Source organism: Rosa chinensis, chromosome 2 (genome assembly GCF_002994745.2).
Source record: "Rosa chinensis cultivar Old Blush chromosome 2, RchiOBHm-V2, whole genome shotgun sequence".
NCBI lineage: Eukaryota > Viridiplantae > Streptophyta > Magnoliopsida > Rosales > Rosaceae > Rosa > Rosa chinensis.
The window spans coordinates 21,417,575-21,435,156 of record NC_037089.1 but is presented as its reverse complement, the minus strand read 5'-3'; the positions used below and the strand labels follow the sequence as shown (position 1 = coordinate 21,435,156).

Below are 17,582 nucleotides of genomic sequence, written 5' to 3'. Positions count from 1 at the left end.
TGTGAAAGACTTTTACCAGGGATATGGATGAAATTTTGTTGGTAAAAGAATTTGCTGACGAAATTTCTTTCGTAAGAGGACTTTGCAGACCAAATTTTTGTTAGTGAAGTGCATGTTTTTTAGATTTTTATTAGTTTGTGGGCAAAAGAAACAAGAGATTTCATTGGTAGAAGGATATGCTAATTTCACTAGTATAAAAATACGTGGACAAAATTGCGTCGGTAAAAGGATATTGATTGATTTACTTGTGTCTTCCGGTCCCTTAATCAGATGAACAACTATGAGTTTAAATTTATTTTTCATTTGTCTCTCCTACAAAGTCTTCATTTTTCACCTATTTTATTTCACTCCGATTCATTCTCAATAAATACAATTTTTTTTTTGTTTTTTTTTTTTTAACAAAATTTGACATTGTTATTATAGTCTTATAAGAACAATTGTATAAGGGATGGCAGGCCCCACTGTTGACTCCATAACTTTTTGGTCTTTTGTAACTTCTCCCACACTCTACACCCCCTCTCCAAGTTTTTATGTAAAGAAATAAAAACAAAATGAAGCACGCTCCTCCCTTAGCCTTGGGCTTGCAAATTCCAAAGAGAGCCCTATTGGCCTCGCTCCTTATACTCAACATGCTCATGGCAACTCGCGTCATTCTCTCCCGCTCAGTCTCCCCACTCCTCCTCAAGCGAGCTCCTTATCCCCATTTTACCCCTAAACGCTTACCCAAATCCCATCCCTGTCCCCTCTGGTCGTCTTCCTTCTCCTTCTGCCTCACTCTCCTCCCTAAACCCACCCCCACATCCCCTCCCTTCAACTCCCGACGACCTCGCTCTTCCCTCTCAATGGCCGCCTCTGCTGCCGTCGACGAATCTCTCTCCTCCAATCCTCTCCTCCGGGACTTCGACTTCCCTCCCTTCGACGTCGTTGACGCCTCGCACGTGCGACCTGGAATTCGAGCCCTATTGAAGAAGCTCGTAAGATTATTCTATCTTAATCTTTCGGAAATTTTGTTTGAGTTTCTAGGGCTTGTATGATTTTGATTCTGGTCTGCGTTTTGGATTTTCGATTTCATTGTGGTGGAATGATTGTGTAGGAGTCTGATTTGGAGGAGTTGGAGCGCACGGTGGAGCCTAACTGGCCGAAGCTGGTGGTGCCGTTGGAGAAGATCGTTGACCGGTTGACTGTGGTTTGGGGAGTCGTCAACCACCTCAAAGCTGTTAAGGACTCGTCGGAGCTTCGTGCTGCTATTGAAGAAGTGCAAGTATGAAATTCTATCGTTTCGGATTTTCGTTATGAGTATTATTAGCTTCAAGTTCTTGGAAAATTGATAATTGATGGTGATGTTGTCTTGAAATGGACTGTCGAAGTTACACTTTTTACTTTTCGGTGTTAACATCCTTGAATACACTTTTCGAATCCAAGCTAGCCTTTTGCGTTTTCTTTGGTGTCTTGTTTGGTGTTTGAGTTGTTTATTGGTGGTTTTGCAGCCGGAGAAAGTGAAGTTTTATCTTAGGTTGGGACAAAGCAAGCCGATTTACAATGCGTTTAAAGCAATTCAAGACTCTCCTGATTGGAAGACATTGAGTGATGCTCAGAAACGTATAGTTGAAAGTCAGTATTCAAAGTTTATTTTATCATCTTTTCTTTTATACCAAAAAGAAGAAAAGAGACTTGCTTTTGATGCTTGAACAGGATGTAGTACTGGGAAAGATGCAAACCATGTTATTATCTTATGCGTGTTTTGTGAATTCTCGATATCTAAGCTACATCAAATTTTTATGAGCTTTCAAATTAACATAGTTGCATCCTGCTAAAACTTTTTATGTACGTTGATGTGGAGTGCAGTTTTCTTCTAAAGCTTAAATTTTTTGTCTGACATATCTCTTTGCCTTATTGTGCAGACCAAATAAAGGAGGCAGTTCTTAGTGGAGTTGCCCTTGAGGATGATAAAAGAGAGGCTTTTAACAAAATTGAACAGGTTTTGCTATTTTCCGTTGATACCTTTTGACAACATTCTCAACATTCTTGACAAAGGAGAAAATTAAACTGTCACAGTAGCATATTTTTAACAGCATCTTAAACTGTGTTGATAATTTTTCGCTTAGGAAGAAGTCTTGTGTAGCTCATAAATAAGCATCATTATAAGATTTGTTAGAGCTATAGTGGCATGCTAATTTATGATATGTTATTTCTGGGATACATATCTTTAGGTGGGACTGTAAGAGCATACTGATTAATATGTTTTTTCTTGTATTTTGAGAAGGGAAGGGGTGAAGGTGTACTTAAACTTTCTCAGTGAGCCTCTTTTGGGCCGGTTTTCTTAAATTTTGAAATGTTGGACGTTGAAGTTGAATCGTTTCAGTTGGACAAAGACTAATTATTGATTTGTAACAATGATTTTCACATTTTGGTTTGGTTTTTCCATTACTTGATATTGATGTCTTTTATTTCCAGGAACTAGAAAGACTGTCTCAAAAATTTGGGGAGAATGTTCTGGATGCCACAAAGAAATTTGAAAAGTTAATCACCGATAAGAAAGAAATTGATGGATTGCCAGCTACTGCTCTAGGATTGGCTGCACAAACAGCAGTGTCAAAGGTATTCAAATACCTCGTGTGGTGTATGTTTGTGTCATTTTGTTATTATCTTGCCTAGTATCATATTCTGGATTTGTGCATTTCATCAGGGGCATGAAAATGCGACTGCTGAGAATGGGCCTTGGGTATTTACATTAGACGGTCCAAGTTTTCTCTCTGTTATGCAACATGCTCGAAACCGGTCTTTGCGTGAGGAAATATACCGTGCTTATGTAACTCGTGCATCTAGTGGAGAGCTGGATAATACTGCAATTATTGACTCAATCTTGAAGCTTAGGTTGGAAAAGGCGAAGCTTCTGAATTACAACAACTATGCTGAGGTAAGTCTATCGATTTACATGTTATTTGTTTTGAAGACATACTGAGATAGAACGTTTCAGGTAAGCATGGCAACCAAAATGGCTACTGTTGAAAAAGCAGAAGAGCTTCTAGAGAAACTTCGAAGTGCTTCTTGGAAGGCTGGAGTTCAAGGTAAACTGTTGGAAAGCAACCTGACTTCATGTAAAGTTTTTCAATGAATTTGAACCATTAGATGAATCTGAATTTTTTTGAGTCAATCTTTCTATAGATGGACTTGAAGAGTAGAATCTTTGTTTTTTGATGTATTCAAAATTTTCTTTTACGTTTCTTTTTGTTTCTAGAAGGATTGCATTCTATTCTTCACTGTCTGATGTATATGTATCTTTGGATACCTTGTCAAAGATTAAAAAGGAAATGAAAAAGCTTGCCTAGAATTGCCAGTTGTAAACTGTTAGTGCAACCATCTTCAGTAAATGTTTTACATTGTAAACATACTGAGTTATGTATTCATTTGTTCAGATATGGAAGACCTTAAGAATTTCTGCAAAAGCCAAGATGCTCCAGAAGCTGATGATTTGAACCACTGGGACATTAGCTTTTGGAGTGAGAGGCTTCGGGAGTCCAAATTTGATATCAACGAGGTTCTCTCATATTCATCTGTTTAGAATTACATGTGTAACATCAAATGGTGTAATTAGTATCTGCAACTCTGTTTTTCTCCCTTAAATATGTTCGGTATAATAGTGGGATAGAATCTGAAAGAATTACTTGATTAGTTTCTCTGTAGATAAACTATGCTTTCATGTTGTTTTTCCTTAAGTGAAGACCACTTATATTAGAGCCCTTTTATTCTACAGGAAGAATTGCGCCCCTATTTCTCCTTGCCAAAGGTTATGGATGGCCTGTTTAGCCTAGCGAACAAGATTTTTGGAATTGACATTGAACCAGCCGATGGTTTAGCTCCGGTATATATTTTTCCTCACTGTGGGGTATATATTGGTTCATTTAATGATAATAAGCATCCTATACATAAAATCATAAATACATGTGTAATTTTTCAGGTTTGGAACAATGATGTTAGATTCTATCGTGTCAAAGATTCTTTTGGGGATCCTATTGCATATTTTTACTTCGATCCCTATACTCGTCCATCTGAGAAAAGGGGAGGTGCGTGGATGGATGAAGTACTTGCTAGGAGCAGTGTATTGTCACGTGATGGTACCTCTCCAAGGTTGCCTGTGGCACACATGGTATGCAATCAATCACCACCAGTGGGAGACAAACCCAGCTTGATGACCTTCCGCGAGGTAAATATAAAATGCAATTCTTTTCAGCTTAGTGGAAAAATCATATTATTATGACCAAAAGCTAAAACATTCCAAGGATCTTTTGGTTAGAATGGGGAAGGAAAGTAAGCAATAACCAAATTCAGGTAAGGAAGGTTTGCTTTCCATCTCTTTCTCCATTTTTTTTCCTCCCCCCAACCCTCACTTCTGTAGCCAAACATTTGTGATGAGGTTTATATGATTAGTACGGGGGTGAATTAAGACATTTGGAGGAAGGGTGGGAAAACCTGAACTTGGGGTCTCCTTCTAGTGGCGAGGTGCCAGTGCGGCTACCAATTACCATCCACGCCGCATCCATGCCATCTGCTGTTTAATCACATCTTACATATATTTGGGTGAAATACTTATTGATGGGCAATATATGCTAAAGATCTTTGTTCAATGCCAAGTGCGCAGAGGATTTGTTGAGAGTCCTAAAATATGCTAGGATCTCACATTCATATTGAGATTATGGGATAGGATCGGTGGATAGCATCACTTTGGTCCTGATTCCTTCAGCTTGAAGAAGTGCCAATTGGGTTATCTGACAACCAAATTTTGTACCTAATCAACAAAGGTTCCATTGGGAATAAATTGGACAAAGAAACTCTTAGTTTGGATATGTGACTGCTTGCCTGAATTCATGCAAATATGGCAAGACCTAGGCTTCTGCTATTCTTGCCACGAAGAGTTCATAAATTAAAAAGGCGTTGTGTGATTGCATAGTGTACGCCACAATTTGGGTATTTATTGTCCTGCAAATTACAGACTAGTGTCCATTTTTGCAGGTTGAGACCGTCTTCCATGAATTTGGTCATGCACTTCAGCATATGCTGACTAAGCAAGATGAGGGTCTTGTTGCTGGTATCCGGGGGGTAGAGTGGGATGCTGTTGAATTGCCCTCACAGTTCATGGAAAATTGGTGTTACCACAGGTAATTTGTCTGCCAAAATCCTTTGAACTATTGTGCATTTATTTCTTCTAGATTTTTCAAATATAGATGTGCTGGTTGGGCTGAAGGGATAAATTTATAAAATATGGACTTGCTATGTCGTCGAACACTTGAACTTCTTTTTTTGTGCTCGTAGACACTAAAACTTATTTGACCCAGGGGTAATTGGCCTTCAAGATACAGCTGCCTATACCTTTTTGAGTTCTGTTTTCTTATTTCCCAAATTGTAGTTCCCATTTCTTTCCATGCAGTACCAAGAGACAGTATGATCCACTATTTTCTTTCACTCTGTTAGTGATTTGTTTCCTTAATTGGTGTTGTAGAGACACTTTAATGAGCATTGCTAAGCATTATGAAACTGCGGAAACCCTTCCAGAAGAAGTATTCCTGAAGCTTCTTGCAGCTAGGACTTTTCGTGCCGGCTCCCTAAGCCTTCGACAGGTTAGTGCATATGACACCTTAACCTTTTCTTCCGCCTAATTAGGTTTAGTAATTTTTTATCAGTTGAACTGTGATAGTAACTTATCATTTGTTTCTGAGGTTCTGGTTATGTTAGCTTTGAGAAATAATGATGTATTGATATCTCTCAAAGGGCTTATGAAATCCATCTTGTTAGTATGTTTGAATCTGACATTCATGGCGATCTTATTCCAACTATGAACTACTCAATGATGCGAATATATTGAATATTTCTGTTATGTCATTATAGCTGTCAACTTTTACCATGCCAATTTTTTTGCTTTGCTTTACTATGATTGCACTTAACATATAAAATGTAAATACCCATAGTGTTTCCTTGCTTTTTCTGTATTACATTTTTTTTTTACTTTATTCATTTCATGTATAATTATCAGTAGTTAAAAGTTTTCAGTTGTCATTGGTTTACGTTTTTTTTATCAATTTTGCAGATAAGATTTGCAATTGTAGATCTGAAGCTGCACACGGATTACATACCTGGTGGGTCAGAATCCATTTATGATGTTGATCAGAGGGTTAGTGAAAAAACACAAGTGATCCCCCCACTTCCAGAAGATAGGTTCCTTTGTGGTTTCAGCCATATCTTTGCAGGTTTGCTTTCACTTTCTGGCTTTCAATTTCCCAGCAATGTTCAGAATTCTTCCTTTAGTTAAACAGATTTGTTTATCAATATAATACTTTTCTGTGGATATCAGGTGGATATGCAGCTGGGTACTATAGTTACAAGGTATGTCTTATTCTGATGGTCAAGTCTTTCCCCAGCTCAAGTTTATTCAGCGATCAGAGATTTGTTAATTATTTTATTATCTCCAGTAATTTGTTCTTAATATGAAAGTTTAGTTTCATTTTCATGCGGAAATTCATTCTGATACATTGCTCTATTCTGCAGTGGGCTGAGGTCTTGTCTGCTGATGCTTTCTCTGCATTTGAGGATGCTGGATTGGATAATAGCAAGGTAAGTTGGAAAGAACCGGACACAGAGTCTTGCAAGTACATAGTATAACAGAGTTGTAGTTCTTGAATGGATTGTCTATACGGTCAACAAACAAATGTGAGATTGAATTTGGATGCTTGCTATTGAGAAAATTGGTGACAAGTTGTGACCAAAATGGGAGGGAAGGCCTTCTTTAATGGTCATAATCCTTAAGCTTATCTGGTCCCTTGGTATATTACTAGTGCAAAGTTTTTACACTTGTCTGGTGCTTGCTATATCTTCCCAAATGTTTCTGCTTTCATACAAAATACTGCCATATGTAATGATATTTTTTAAGGCTTGTTAGTTAAGGTGAATTATCTTTGTTGTCAGTCACTAAAGTGTACCGAACATGATCCTCCATATCAATGATGATCTTTATATCTTGCAACAGGCTGTAAAAGAAACCGGAAGCAAGTTCCGAGAAACGATCCTTGCTCTTGGAGGCGGGAAAGCACCGCTGGACGTAAGACAAACTATTCCTTTTCTTGTTGTTCTCTTACTATATTATGGCGCCAGTCATACAGATGTTCTTATAACATGTTATGGTGGTTTGTTTCCAGGTTTTTGTGGAATTCCGAGGACGTGAGCCTTCACCGGAGCCACTGCTCAGGCACAATGGCCTATTACAAGTTGCTACTGCATGAATATCATGTCATTAACAAGCTTTACTGGACTGCGGGGAAAGACTTGCAGGCTTGATTACTTGGTCTTAAAAAAGTCTGGGCACTGCTAAATTTGAAACACCCGTCAATTGTCTTAAGCCCAGGGGAACTTGTTTGGCAGTTACTGTCAGAAAATGTTCTTGCATGAAGCTTCACTCATTTTAATAAGAATGCTTTTACTCAACAAACACTTCCAAAATTGCAAGAAAGAAAGAAAAACAGAAAAGTCGTTGTTCCTGGGCGTCACTCTTCTAGCAATTTTCTTTTTTGTTTCCCTTTTATTCTGTATTTTGATGGAAATAGCAACTTGAACCCATCCCTAATCAAAACAAGAAGAAAGTACCATCTTGTTTGCGTTGAAAAAGGCCTTCATCCCTACACCATCCGAACTACCTGGTATAGAAGAAAACAAAGCTAGTGCAATTTCCTAGTTGTATAGAGTTGTGAAGACACAGATTAATATTTCACTCGGTCTTGTTCAGTTGTCGTTAAATCTAAATGCAGAATTGCAGATGAGTAAAATGATCGGGATTTGAACAGTAGATCCGTAGCCCGCACATATAAAAAGTAGATCCTCTAAAACTATTGTGGGAAGGAAGTCTTAGACCACCATACTTTGGCGTCTTGCACCATTTTCTTCACTCTTCTCTGCTACGAAAATAGCTGCCTCTGCCTCTTTGATTTCCCTTCGATGCCCTGCACGTGCGACCTGGGATTCGACCCTCTTGAAGAAACTCGTACGACCTATATTTTACTTTTCGAAAATTCCACCGGTTTTATTGTATTATAGTTTCCAAGTTTCTATAGGAATCTGATTTGGCTGTTGGAGAAGATCGTTGACCGATTGAGTGTGGTTTGGGGAGTAGTTGACCACCTCACAGGTGTTTAGGACTCGTCGGAGCTTCGTGCTGCTACCGAAGAAGTCCAAGTATACATGTAATTTTATCTTTTAATCTGCTCAGGTGTCTAAGCTTCAAGTAGTTGATGGTGATATTGTCAATTGACTTGGACACAGTTATCTCAGCCAACTTTCTCCGTGTTAATTACATCCTTGAAAGTACTTTAGGGTTCCGTGAATCCAAGCATGTTCTTTAAACATGTTGTGGTTTGTTTCCAGGTTTTTGTGGAATTCCAAGGACGTGAGCCTTCACCGGAGCCACTGCTCAGTCACAATGGCATATTACAAGTCGCTTCTGCATGAATATGATGATGCCATTACTCTCTGCTTTACTGTGCCGGGGAAAAAACACTTGTACTTAACTTGGTCTTCAAATTCACGTACGTGCTGCTGAAGTTGAACCATGGATCAATTGTCTTTTGCTCCAGGACAACGACCTTGTCTTGTATGAACCATCACTCATCACGGTAAGATATGCTTTTCTTGGGGTGCTTATGAATTGTATAGTAATGAGGATAGCAGCTTTGCCTTTCTTCAGGAAGGTTGGTAAGAGATGAGTACTAGAGTGATTTAGCCATTTAGGTTTAGATTGGTGTTTTGGTTGATGGCTCTTGTCTTTCAAGGCAAACCTTCTTTTCAAATCTCTGTCGACAAAAAAACAATACAGCAAATATCAATTTTAAAAAATACAAGAGAAACAAAACCAAAAATCATTTGTTGAGAGTGGGATTTGAACCCACGCCCTTTCGGACCAGAACCTTAATCTGGCGCCTTAGACCAACTCGGCCATCTCAACTTTTGATGCTACCTGCCATTTTTTTTTCTCTATATTCATTTTTATTTAACTATTTTATTTTGGTAAAACAAACTTGAGCACTCACAGTAGCTGTCGTTGTGTTTTGTTTGGTAGATCTCGGATAGAGACCAACGATGGCTCGAGCAGGAGGCATCACAAACGCAGTGAATGTAGGAATCGCCGTCCAAGCTGATTGGGAAAACCGCGAGTTCATCTCCCACATTTCTCTCAACGTCCGCCGCCTCTTCGATTTCCTTGTCCAATTCGGTAATTTGTTCATCTCTTTTCTCCTGCTGGTTTTGGGTATGTCTCACTTGTGATTTAGATTCACTTTGTTCAGTTGGTTTCCATTGTGCTGCCTCATTTTGGGAATGACCCATCTGAGATTCAGGACCGATTACCTTAAAGTTGATAGCTTTTGTGAATTTGCTGATTTGGGTGTTTCTCATTTTGGAATATTGGGATGGTTTTAGACTTGTTTGAGTATTTTTGCCTTGTTTTCCTGCTTTGCTTACTTCCCAACTTCATTGGTTTCATGTAACACTCTAGCTTGCCGGGCTCTTTCTTTGAAAATGGCTCTTGTTTTTGAGAGGCTCTACTGAATTATGCAAAATGCTACTTGATGTTACACGCTCTTGGTCTTGGACTCATTTTTGTGTTTCTTATTGAAGAGGCTACAACAAAGAGCAAATTGGCATCACTGAATGAGAAGCTTGATACTTTGGAACGGAAGCTAGAGCTCCTTGAAGTTCAAGTGGGTACTGCATCAGCTAACCCTTCTCTTTTTGCTCGTGATGTTTAGAAGATCATGCCATTGTTTTAATATACGTGTAAGCATTCTCTTGTCTATAGCGTGACCATGAATAGATATCCTGGTATTGTAACCCAGTTCTAAACTACTCCATCATTTTCATGTTTATGTGAGTGGTAGAGTTCCATCTGTCATTTGTCTACATTGTAGAGATACGCTTGGAACACAGCATTCTGTGCTCAAGGTCTTTTACTTTTTGTTAATGATGAAGTTCACTTCAGTTAATGCAGTGATCAGGTTTCACTGCGTGCATTCTTTCATCATCTTCTTAGTCCACTAGATTAGTGCAGTGCATTTAGTTATGAAGTCGTTCGTCTTTCCAAGTCTCTTTTCCGTCTGGCTTCATCTTTTCTGTAACCAAGAATAGCTCAGTATTTTGGTAGTATGACGCTCTCCATGTAATAGTAATACCATATTCTTAACTACCTCGAACTATTAACTTAACATTTGGCAAGAGTTGTAGGCTTAGGTTCAGTGCTAAACATGCTAGTTTTTAATATCAACTCAGGTATCATACAGCTTAATGAGGGTTAACAACCTTTTTGGTTCTTCTTCTTTATCTGTTTCGGGGTATAGCCAATTTGGTCCTTGCCTCTCCCAATCTGGTTCTTGTGTTTGTCTCCATTAACCAATTCGGTTCATCCCATCAATTTGTTGTTCCGTAACTTAATTCTGATGACCAAATTGACAGAAACACATAAAGGCAGGGATGTATTTCCAATCCTCATAATCTCTCCAGTACTAGATTTGGAACATGTACCCGGTTAAAATGAAATGAAGAACACCTTGCTATAACGGATACTTGTGATAGCATCTTTCCATTTTTGTCATGATCCTAATGAGTAATTTAATTATCTGTTTTGTTGATTCTCAGGCTTAACTTTCTATTTATTTGTTTCTTCTTAGCTGCATGGGATTTGCCCAAATAGTCCAAATCGTTAAATTATTTCATCATTATAAATTATGTTTCCATGGTTTGTCTTTAAAATTCCTGAAAAGAAGATATCGTATTAGGCTATTAGCCTTAGATGTCAATATCGATCAATTCAGAATGTCATGGATCATGGTCAACTACTCTTTCATGTTTCAAATTATGGATCAGTTGACTATTGGTTGGTGATCAACAAAAGATGATTGGAGAAATGTTGTCCATAGATGAAGTTCAGGGTATTGTAATCAAAGCACCAGCTGGTGGAGAATTATTTCAGAATGAAATCTTTTACAGAGCTATTTGATAAACTTACGCAACTTTCTAGAGTTCTCTTCTTCAAGGAGCTTATAGGAAAATTCTGCTTGGGAGTTGATTTTTGGGTTCCAGGTGCTTTTCTCCAATGATCAACACCAGCTTATCGTAATTATGTTTGATGATGAGTAATACTCAAGATCAGGGGATATTGATGATTCCATAGCTGAGAAAATGCCCGATGAGAGTGAGGCTGCTTTCAGACTCTGAATATTTACCAAGCTGGTAACTATATTTCCATGGTATTGGATTGGGAAGGTTTCAGTCGGCTCTGGGAACTTGCTGGTAATAATATCAGAATCAGACAGCAGTCGCGTTACCCTGAATTAACTCAAATCCCCTTCCGCAAATAGAAGAACGAGACAAAAAGAAAGCTAGAGAGAAGGTTTTCCTTTCTTAGATAATAAAATTTGAAAAGAAGGGTTGTCGTTTTAAAAAGGGAAAATGGTCTGTACGGTATCCTGTCTTATGCCTCCTTATAATTTTTGGTACCTGAACTTCAAAAAATCGGTGGTGGGTCGGCTGGAAGGCTCTATGGAGAGAGAGAAAAGTGGGGGTGGCGGCGGGGAGGTGAGCCTAGCGGAAGAGAGGGCCAAGATCGGGGCGAGAGAGGCCCGCATTTTTGGTGGGTCAGGTTGAGGTGTTTGTTTGGTGGGAGTGGTCGGAGTTGAAAACAGAGGACGGTGGAGACGGCCGACCAAAGATTGGTACATATGGCTGTTACTTCCGTGACGGATTTTGCCAGCTGGCAATTTTAGAAGGGGATTTTTGTCCATTCATAAATCAATTTTCTTTTTCTCTAAGCATTTTTTTTCTTTCTCTTTTCTCTCTCTGTCTCTGTTCTTTCTCTATTCTTATCTTCTTGGTCACTTCTCCTGAATACGTCGCAGCTACTTTGGAGATGGTTGCAGAATGAAGCCGTGCAATTGCACAAGCTTCTTATCGAGTCCTCCATTTCTTTTCTCCTTCATTTTTGTTGAGAGCTTAGTCTTTGTTAACAACTCAAATTCTGGAATGGTTCACGTACCAAAAGTTATAAGGAGGCAAAGGCGGGGTAGCGTACGGACCATTCTCTTTTAAAAAGGTCGTTAGGGGTGCTGGAAGAAGGGATGCTTTGCTTGCCATCAAAGATTTTGGGGGGAGGTTCAACCAGGAAGTTTTTGCTTATCTTTTTTTTTTTTTTTTAGCTCCTCTCTGCATCTGATATTAAGAGCATACCGTGGTTAAGGTCTTGGAAATATACCCTATATAACAGTATAACCCTCGTTACAGTATTGCGTATTATGGACCTTCATGGTGGTACTTTCCATTAGCTGGTGATACAATGCCGAAAGATATACGACCTTCTTTATATTTAATGATAGACCTGTAATGCCAGCTCGTCAATATTGAAACTCACAGCTCTTGTAAAATATATAATTTTGTTTTTCATTTCAAAGAGTAACATCGTTCCAAGTGTCGTTTCTCCGGTCAACTGAGATAATTAAGTCGGTATTTGGTATTCTGTCGGTTTCAACTTCCATTCATGCCATACCCTTACCTTAAAACTGAATTTGTAATCACCTGGAACATCCCCAACTTTACTTTTCATGATTCTGGTCTTAATAGAATTTTTAACAACAAACTACAAAGACCCTCCTAGTAGAAGTCCAAAACACAAAAAACTCCTCAACTTTTGGTTTTATACATCGAAGGACAAAAGTTTACACTTAAGGACATTTTGTCTTTAGCAAGTTTCACTTTCTCTCTAAGTTTTAATCTTTCCCTTCAGTAAAAAGAAAATTGACGGAGCGTAGTGGGCCCATGCTTTTGAATTTGTTTGTTTAACCATATTGCAGGTATAAATCCATCCTCTATACTCGAAGGTAAACGGTTATTCTTACTATTCGTAATTTCGATTGTTGATAGACTTGAGTTGATTGCTATCTGCAAAATTACTACTAAGGAACTGCAAAAAGAGAGAGAGAAATTGAGAAAATTAAAAACCTATAGAGACAATCTTAGTAGAGATTCTCCCAATTACTGGGATATTATCTATAGACTACAGACTAGAATCTATAGAATAGAAGAGGAGATAGATAATCTCTTAGATGTTCTGGAAGAGGAACAAAAACCTCTTGATTATTTGAGCATTGGTTAGATCCGCACTTCACTGGTATCAGAGCTTGTAAAATAGCTCAAGGAGAACCCCTCCTTAATGGGGACAATGTCAGAATTGTTATTAGAAAAAATAAATTCTCTACTGAAATCTTCTGATGAGAAATATCAGAAGCTGTTACTAGAAATATCTAGATGTCAGTCGATTCTAGAAAAATTACCTGCTATAATCCACCAATTGGAAAGATTGGAAAACAAACTGGATTATATCAAGGATCTTCCAAAAACGGAAGAAGAAAAACTAACGAGTGTTAGTAGAAAAATCAAAGAACAGCAAAAAATGCTAGATTCTATACTGAAGGACAAGAAAGTGCCTACAGTAAAAAAGAAGACTAATGGATTCAAACCATTAGAAAAACCAGACACAAATCGTGTTCCAAACATGATTTTTCTGGAACCATCTACTAGTCAGACTAGTATCCGGTATGAAAACCCGGAAAAAAGAGAAATGAAGATGTTAAGTATCTTTGGAAAAAAGAAAGGAGTACAGCTCCTTAATGCTGAAGAGTTCGAATTCAACGAAATTGAACAAGAAGTAAAAAACTCCTCCATTCCAAAATTAGATTTCAAACAAATCTACAGAAAAGGAAAGTTTGATCTGATGGATAGCCATCATTTTAAACTACTAGAGATTACAACCCCAGCAACAGCGGGTGGAGAGACTGATCTTCTACTGATCACTCCAGCAGAAGTAGCCAGAGCTCAAGCAAAGAAGTATCAATTTATGCATATTGGAGCAGTCCAAGTAGGCATAAATCTGCTTGCTCGTGAGGGAATAAACTGTTCAGTCCTATGTGTTCTACAGGACAACAAGTTAACAGACTTCCAAGCTAGTCTGTTTGGGACACTTGAAGCATCCTTGTGCGATCAGATATTTCAACTGCTTCCCCAATTTCACCACTAGCCTGAAAGATGCAGCTCACTGTCTCTGACTGAGAGTCAAGATAGATGGCGTATCCATGAAAGAAGATATGCAAGAACTTGCTATATTATATAGAATATACTATAAATTGATGTGTACTACAGTAGCCCCTAAGACAAGGATAAAAAATACCCCAGGTCTTACTACTGGATTCCTCACTAATCAGAAGAACCATTCACAACAGATCCACAAAGTTACGTGGAATGAAGTGACTTTTCCTCTTGAATGGAAATTATCCGGTCCAAAAAAGCAACCGGAAAGAGCAAAAGCAAAAATCTACGAGAGTAGAAAAACTGGAGAAATCAGCCTCAACTTCGACAATCACAGAAAAAGTGATGTCTGTCCTGAAAACCTCAGGATAAACAGCAGTCTTATAAGAAGAAGCTACAGCACTAGAGAAGCTAGTGTCAGTGGTATAAAACCCACTATTGAAGAACCAATTTCTGAAGAAGAATTGGAAGCTGATCTGAACAGACCAATCCATATGTTCAGATCTAAGAAGCTCTATGAACTCTATAAAGAAGCTGAGAATTGTGAAAATCCTGAACGATTAGAAAAACTAATCGAGGAAATGAAAGAATTCAAAATCAGAAATACGAGAAAAGTCTTTCCTTATCAAGATATTGAAATGGAAGAAGGAGAAAGCTCCAGAACTTTCATTAGCAGAGAAAAAGGGAAAGTAAAACTCCCGTTACAGAAAGCCCCCACGGGTAAAAAAGGGGAAAGAAATTCCCAAAGATTTGTCCCAGAGGACAATCTGCCAAGAGTTCCTATCACGAACTATGGCATATGGTTAAATCTAGACAAGAGTCTAGACAAAAGAAAAACCATTGACCAATGGGTAGATAGCCTGATGATGGCTTCTGCACTTACCCTTGGCAAATTTGAAGCACCAGATTTGCAGGTGTACTATGAAACTACTCTCACCGGAGTGGCAAAAAAGTACTACCTATCCTTCAAAGAAACTGCCAGAGGAAGAGACTGGCTTGAAGAGATAAAAAATTCCAAGTCTCCGTATGATTTTGCAGTACCCCTGTACGATCAGTTCTGTGGAGATCTCTCAAATCTGAGCGAAAAAGCCAAAGAAACGGCAAAGTCGAATATCTATGCTCTCAAGATCTGTGACATGAGATATTTCGAAGAATACCTGAATGAGTTTCAGGAATATTACTGTACAATTGGTGAACTAGAGAATACTGATCTAGTTAATCTGTTGCACAGAAAACTCCCTGAACCATGGAGAACAGCTGTGAGAGAAAGCATAGCTGAAAAACCAATTGAAAGATTTTCAGTTGGAGGAATTGCCGACAGAATCCGGCAATTACTGAAAGAGCAATGCAAAGCCAATGTTAGAGCTAAGATGGCCAAGAAACAACTCAAAGGAGTTGAAAATTTCTGTTATGGAATACTGGATATGCCCACAAACTGGGGATGTCATGAATCCAAATTCCACAGAAAGAAGAAAAAAGAAAAATATTACTCTAAAAAATTCAAAAAGAGTAATCAGAAAAGAGATTGGAAATTCAAGAAGAGTTCCAATTACAAGAAACAAAAGGATAAAGATTCTAAAAAGAAATTCTTCAAGAAAAAGAAGAATACTCATCAGCATAAACAACCAAGCAAGAAAGCTTGCAGATGTTGGTTATGTAAAGCTGAAGGGCACTATGCCAATGAATGCCCTGAAAAGGGTAAAAGATCTACTAAAGCTCTCTTCGAAGAATATGAGCAAATAGTAGAGGTAGCAAACATGAAAGGCTACGAAATAGCCTATTCTGATGATGAAGATGATGACAGGTCAGTCTACTCCGCCTGGTCTGAAGAAGAAATTTCATCAGATGAGTCTGAGATCGATTCTGAAGAAGAGTACTTCGAATCCAGACAAATGAATGTTTTGAGAATCAAAAATTGGGAAGAAAGCAAGACAGAATCCTTCATGTCTTCTTATCAGGTGAACCCTGGTACATTCGTTTGTGACTACTGCTTATGTCATGAAAAGAATGGTCTCTCTATGTTTTGTGAAGAGTCTAAGAAGACTTATCATAAAGAATGCTTCATAGCTGAAGCAAGAAGAAAAACCAAAAATGGTCTTGTCAGCCAGTTGGTTGAGCAAGAATATGAAGAGTATTTCGCTGAGCAAAAGGCGAAAGAAGTTGAAACTCTGTTCCAGGAAACCATGGAACCATCTTCCTCGAAAAAGGAAGAAATCATCGATGAAGAAAAAATCGATGAAGATATTGAACTGGTTGAAATACCAGAAAAGGTAGAACTGGTGAAACCACCAGAAACTGTTCATCTCTTAGAACGACAAAAGGATACTGAAACATGGAATCTACTTGGCCAACCATCTGGCAAGTTTGATTATAAAGTCAGATATGACCCTCCGTCATGGTTCAATGATCCAGACATCAAAGAGATAATTCCTACAGACTGGGATGATACAAAGCCTTCTAGTTTTGATAAATCACCCACTCAGGAAAATGTTCCAGAAGAATGTAAACCATTCATTCCAAAGGAACAAGCTCAGGAAAATGAGCTTCATCAATCGAAAGTCGTCTCTACAAGTAGATACAGCAACTACATAGAGATTGGACTCAAATTCCCTGATTACAGAAAATATCATCTACATGCCTTTGTAGATAATGGATCAGGTTTTACAGTTGCAAAGAGATTTGCAATTCCGGATGAACTCTGGAAGGAAGATAAGAAAAAAATCTGCTACTGGTGTTACGTTTGATGGGAGCCATCTCACCATGAAAAAAGTAGCAAAAAATGTTCAAATCACCATTGGTGGAGGAACATTTATCATCCAGAATGTTTGGCAATCTGAAGGCCAAGGATCTGATTTCTTGTTGGGAAATGATTTTATTCTCCAACAAAGATTCATTCAAGATGAAGAAGCAATAGGCTTCAGAAAAGGGGAACGGGTGTTCTGGGCAGACCGCCTCACACAAGCCAAAACTGTGGTAGGCCCTGGTTTTACTACTCAGTCTCAGAGATCGCAACAGAATAGTGGTGATCTTACCCCCTACAAACCAAAATTCGAACCCATACTCCAAATCAAGCAACAAGAAGAATTACTTGTTGAAGAATCTTCTGAAGAAGAAGAAGAAGAAGAACCAAAATTCGAACCCATACTCCAAATCAAGCAACAAGAAGAATTACTTGTTGAAGAATCTTCTGAAGAAGAAGAAGAAGAAGAAACTAGTGAAGATGAAGAAGCTAGTTTCCTCCATGAGCATAACCTCAAGCACTTTCAGAACAAGCTTGAGTCTCAGCAAATTCCCACTCTTGAAAAAATCAAGAAAATACTAGAGCAAAATGTGGATACAAATCCTCAGAAGTTTTGGGAAAAAGACCCAGTGGTCTGTGAATTGAGATTGCATGACATGAATGCCATCTGTCATGTCAAAGCCATTCCTCAGTACAAAGAGGAAGATCAGAAAGAATTCCGAAGTGATATTGAAGA

The 17,582-nt window shown here is 38.4% G+C and overlaps 2 protein-coding genes and 1 non-coding gene across 3 annotated transcripts; 2 read left to right on the top strand and 1 right to left on the bottom strand.

Moving 5' to 3' along the window:
* Positions 1–560: 560 nt before the first annotated feature.
* On the top strand, positions 561–7,535 carry LOC112186517 (probable cytosolic oligopeptidase A). Its single transcript, XM_024324968.2, has 17 exons — positions 561–974; positions 1,094–1,261; positions 1,488–1,611; positions 1,902–1,978; positions 2,455–2,598; positions 2,687–2,917; positions 2,978–3,068; positions 3,417–3,538; positions 3,755–3,862; positions 3,959–4,204; positions 5,011–5,156; positions 5,498–5,615; positions 6,083–6,242; positions 6,347–6,378; positions 6,541–6,606; positions 7,019–7,090; positions 7,188–7,535. Exons 1-17 carry the CDS (start codon positions 630–632, stop codon positions 7,269–7,271), a joined length of 2,334 nt encoding a protein of 777 aa, XP_024180736.1. The 5' UTR covers positions 561–629; the 3' UTR covers positions 7,272–7,535.
* Positions 7,536–8,902: 1,367 nt separating this feature from the next.
* Positions 8,903–8,983, bottom strand: TRNAL-AAG. The gene has a single exon. It is a non-coding gene; the product is annotated as a tRNA-Leu (tRNA).
* Positions 8,984–9,062: 79 nt separating this feature from the next.
* LOC112186518 (protein BRICK 1) lies at positions 9,063–10,040 on the top strand. The gene is made up of 2 exons (XM_024324969.2): positions 9,063–9,250; positions 9,655–10,040. Exons 1-2 carry the CDS (start codon positions 9,118–9,120, stop codon positions 9,783–9,785), a joined length of 264 nt encoding a protein of 87 aa, XP_024180737.1. The 5' UTR covers positions 9,063–9,117; the 3' UTR covers positions 9,786–10,040.
* Positions 10,041–17,582: the final 7,542 nt, after the last annotated feature.

Coding starts and splice junctions, on each gene's coding strand:
- LOC112186518 (XM_024324969.2), top strand. CDS start 9,118: ATGGCTCGAGCAGGAGGCATCACAAACGCAGTGAATGTAGGAATCGCC. Junction 9,251..9,654: donor CGATTTCCTTGTCCAATTCG/GTAATTTGTTCA, acceptor TTCTTATTGAAG/AGGCTACAACAAAGAGCAAA.
- LOC112186517 (XM_024324968.2), top strand. CDS start 630: ATGCTCATGGCAACTCGCGTCATTCTCTCCCGCTCAGTCTCCCCACTC. Junction 975..1,093: donor GAGCCCTATTGAAGAAGCTC/GTAAGATTATTC, acceptor ATGATTGTGTAG/GAGTCTGATTTGGAGGAGTT. Junction 6,607..7,018: donor CTGGATTGGATAATAGCAAG/GTAAGTTGGAAA, acceptor ATCTTGCAACAG/GCTGTAAAAGAAACCGGAAG.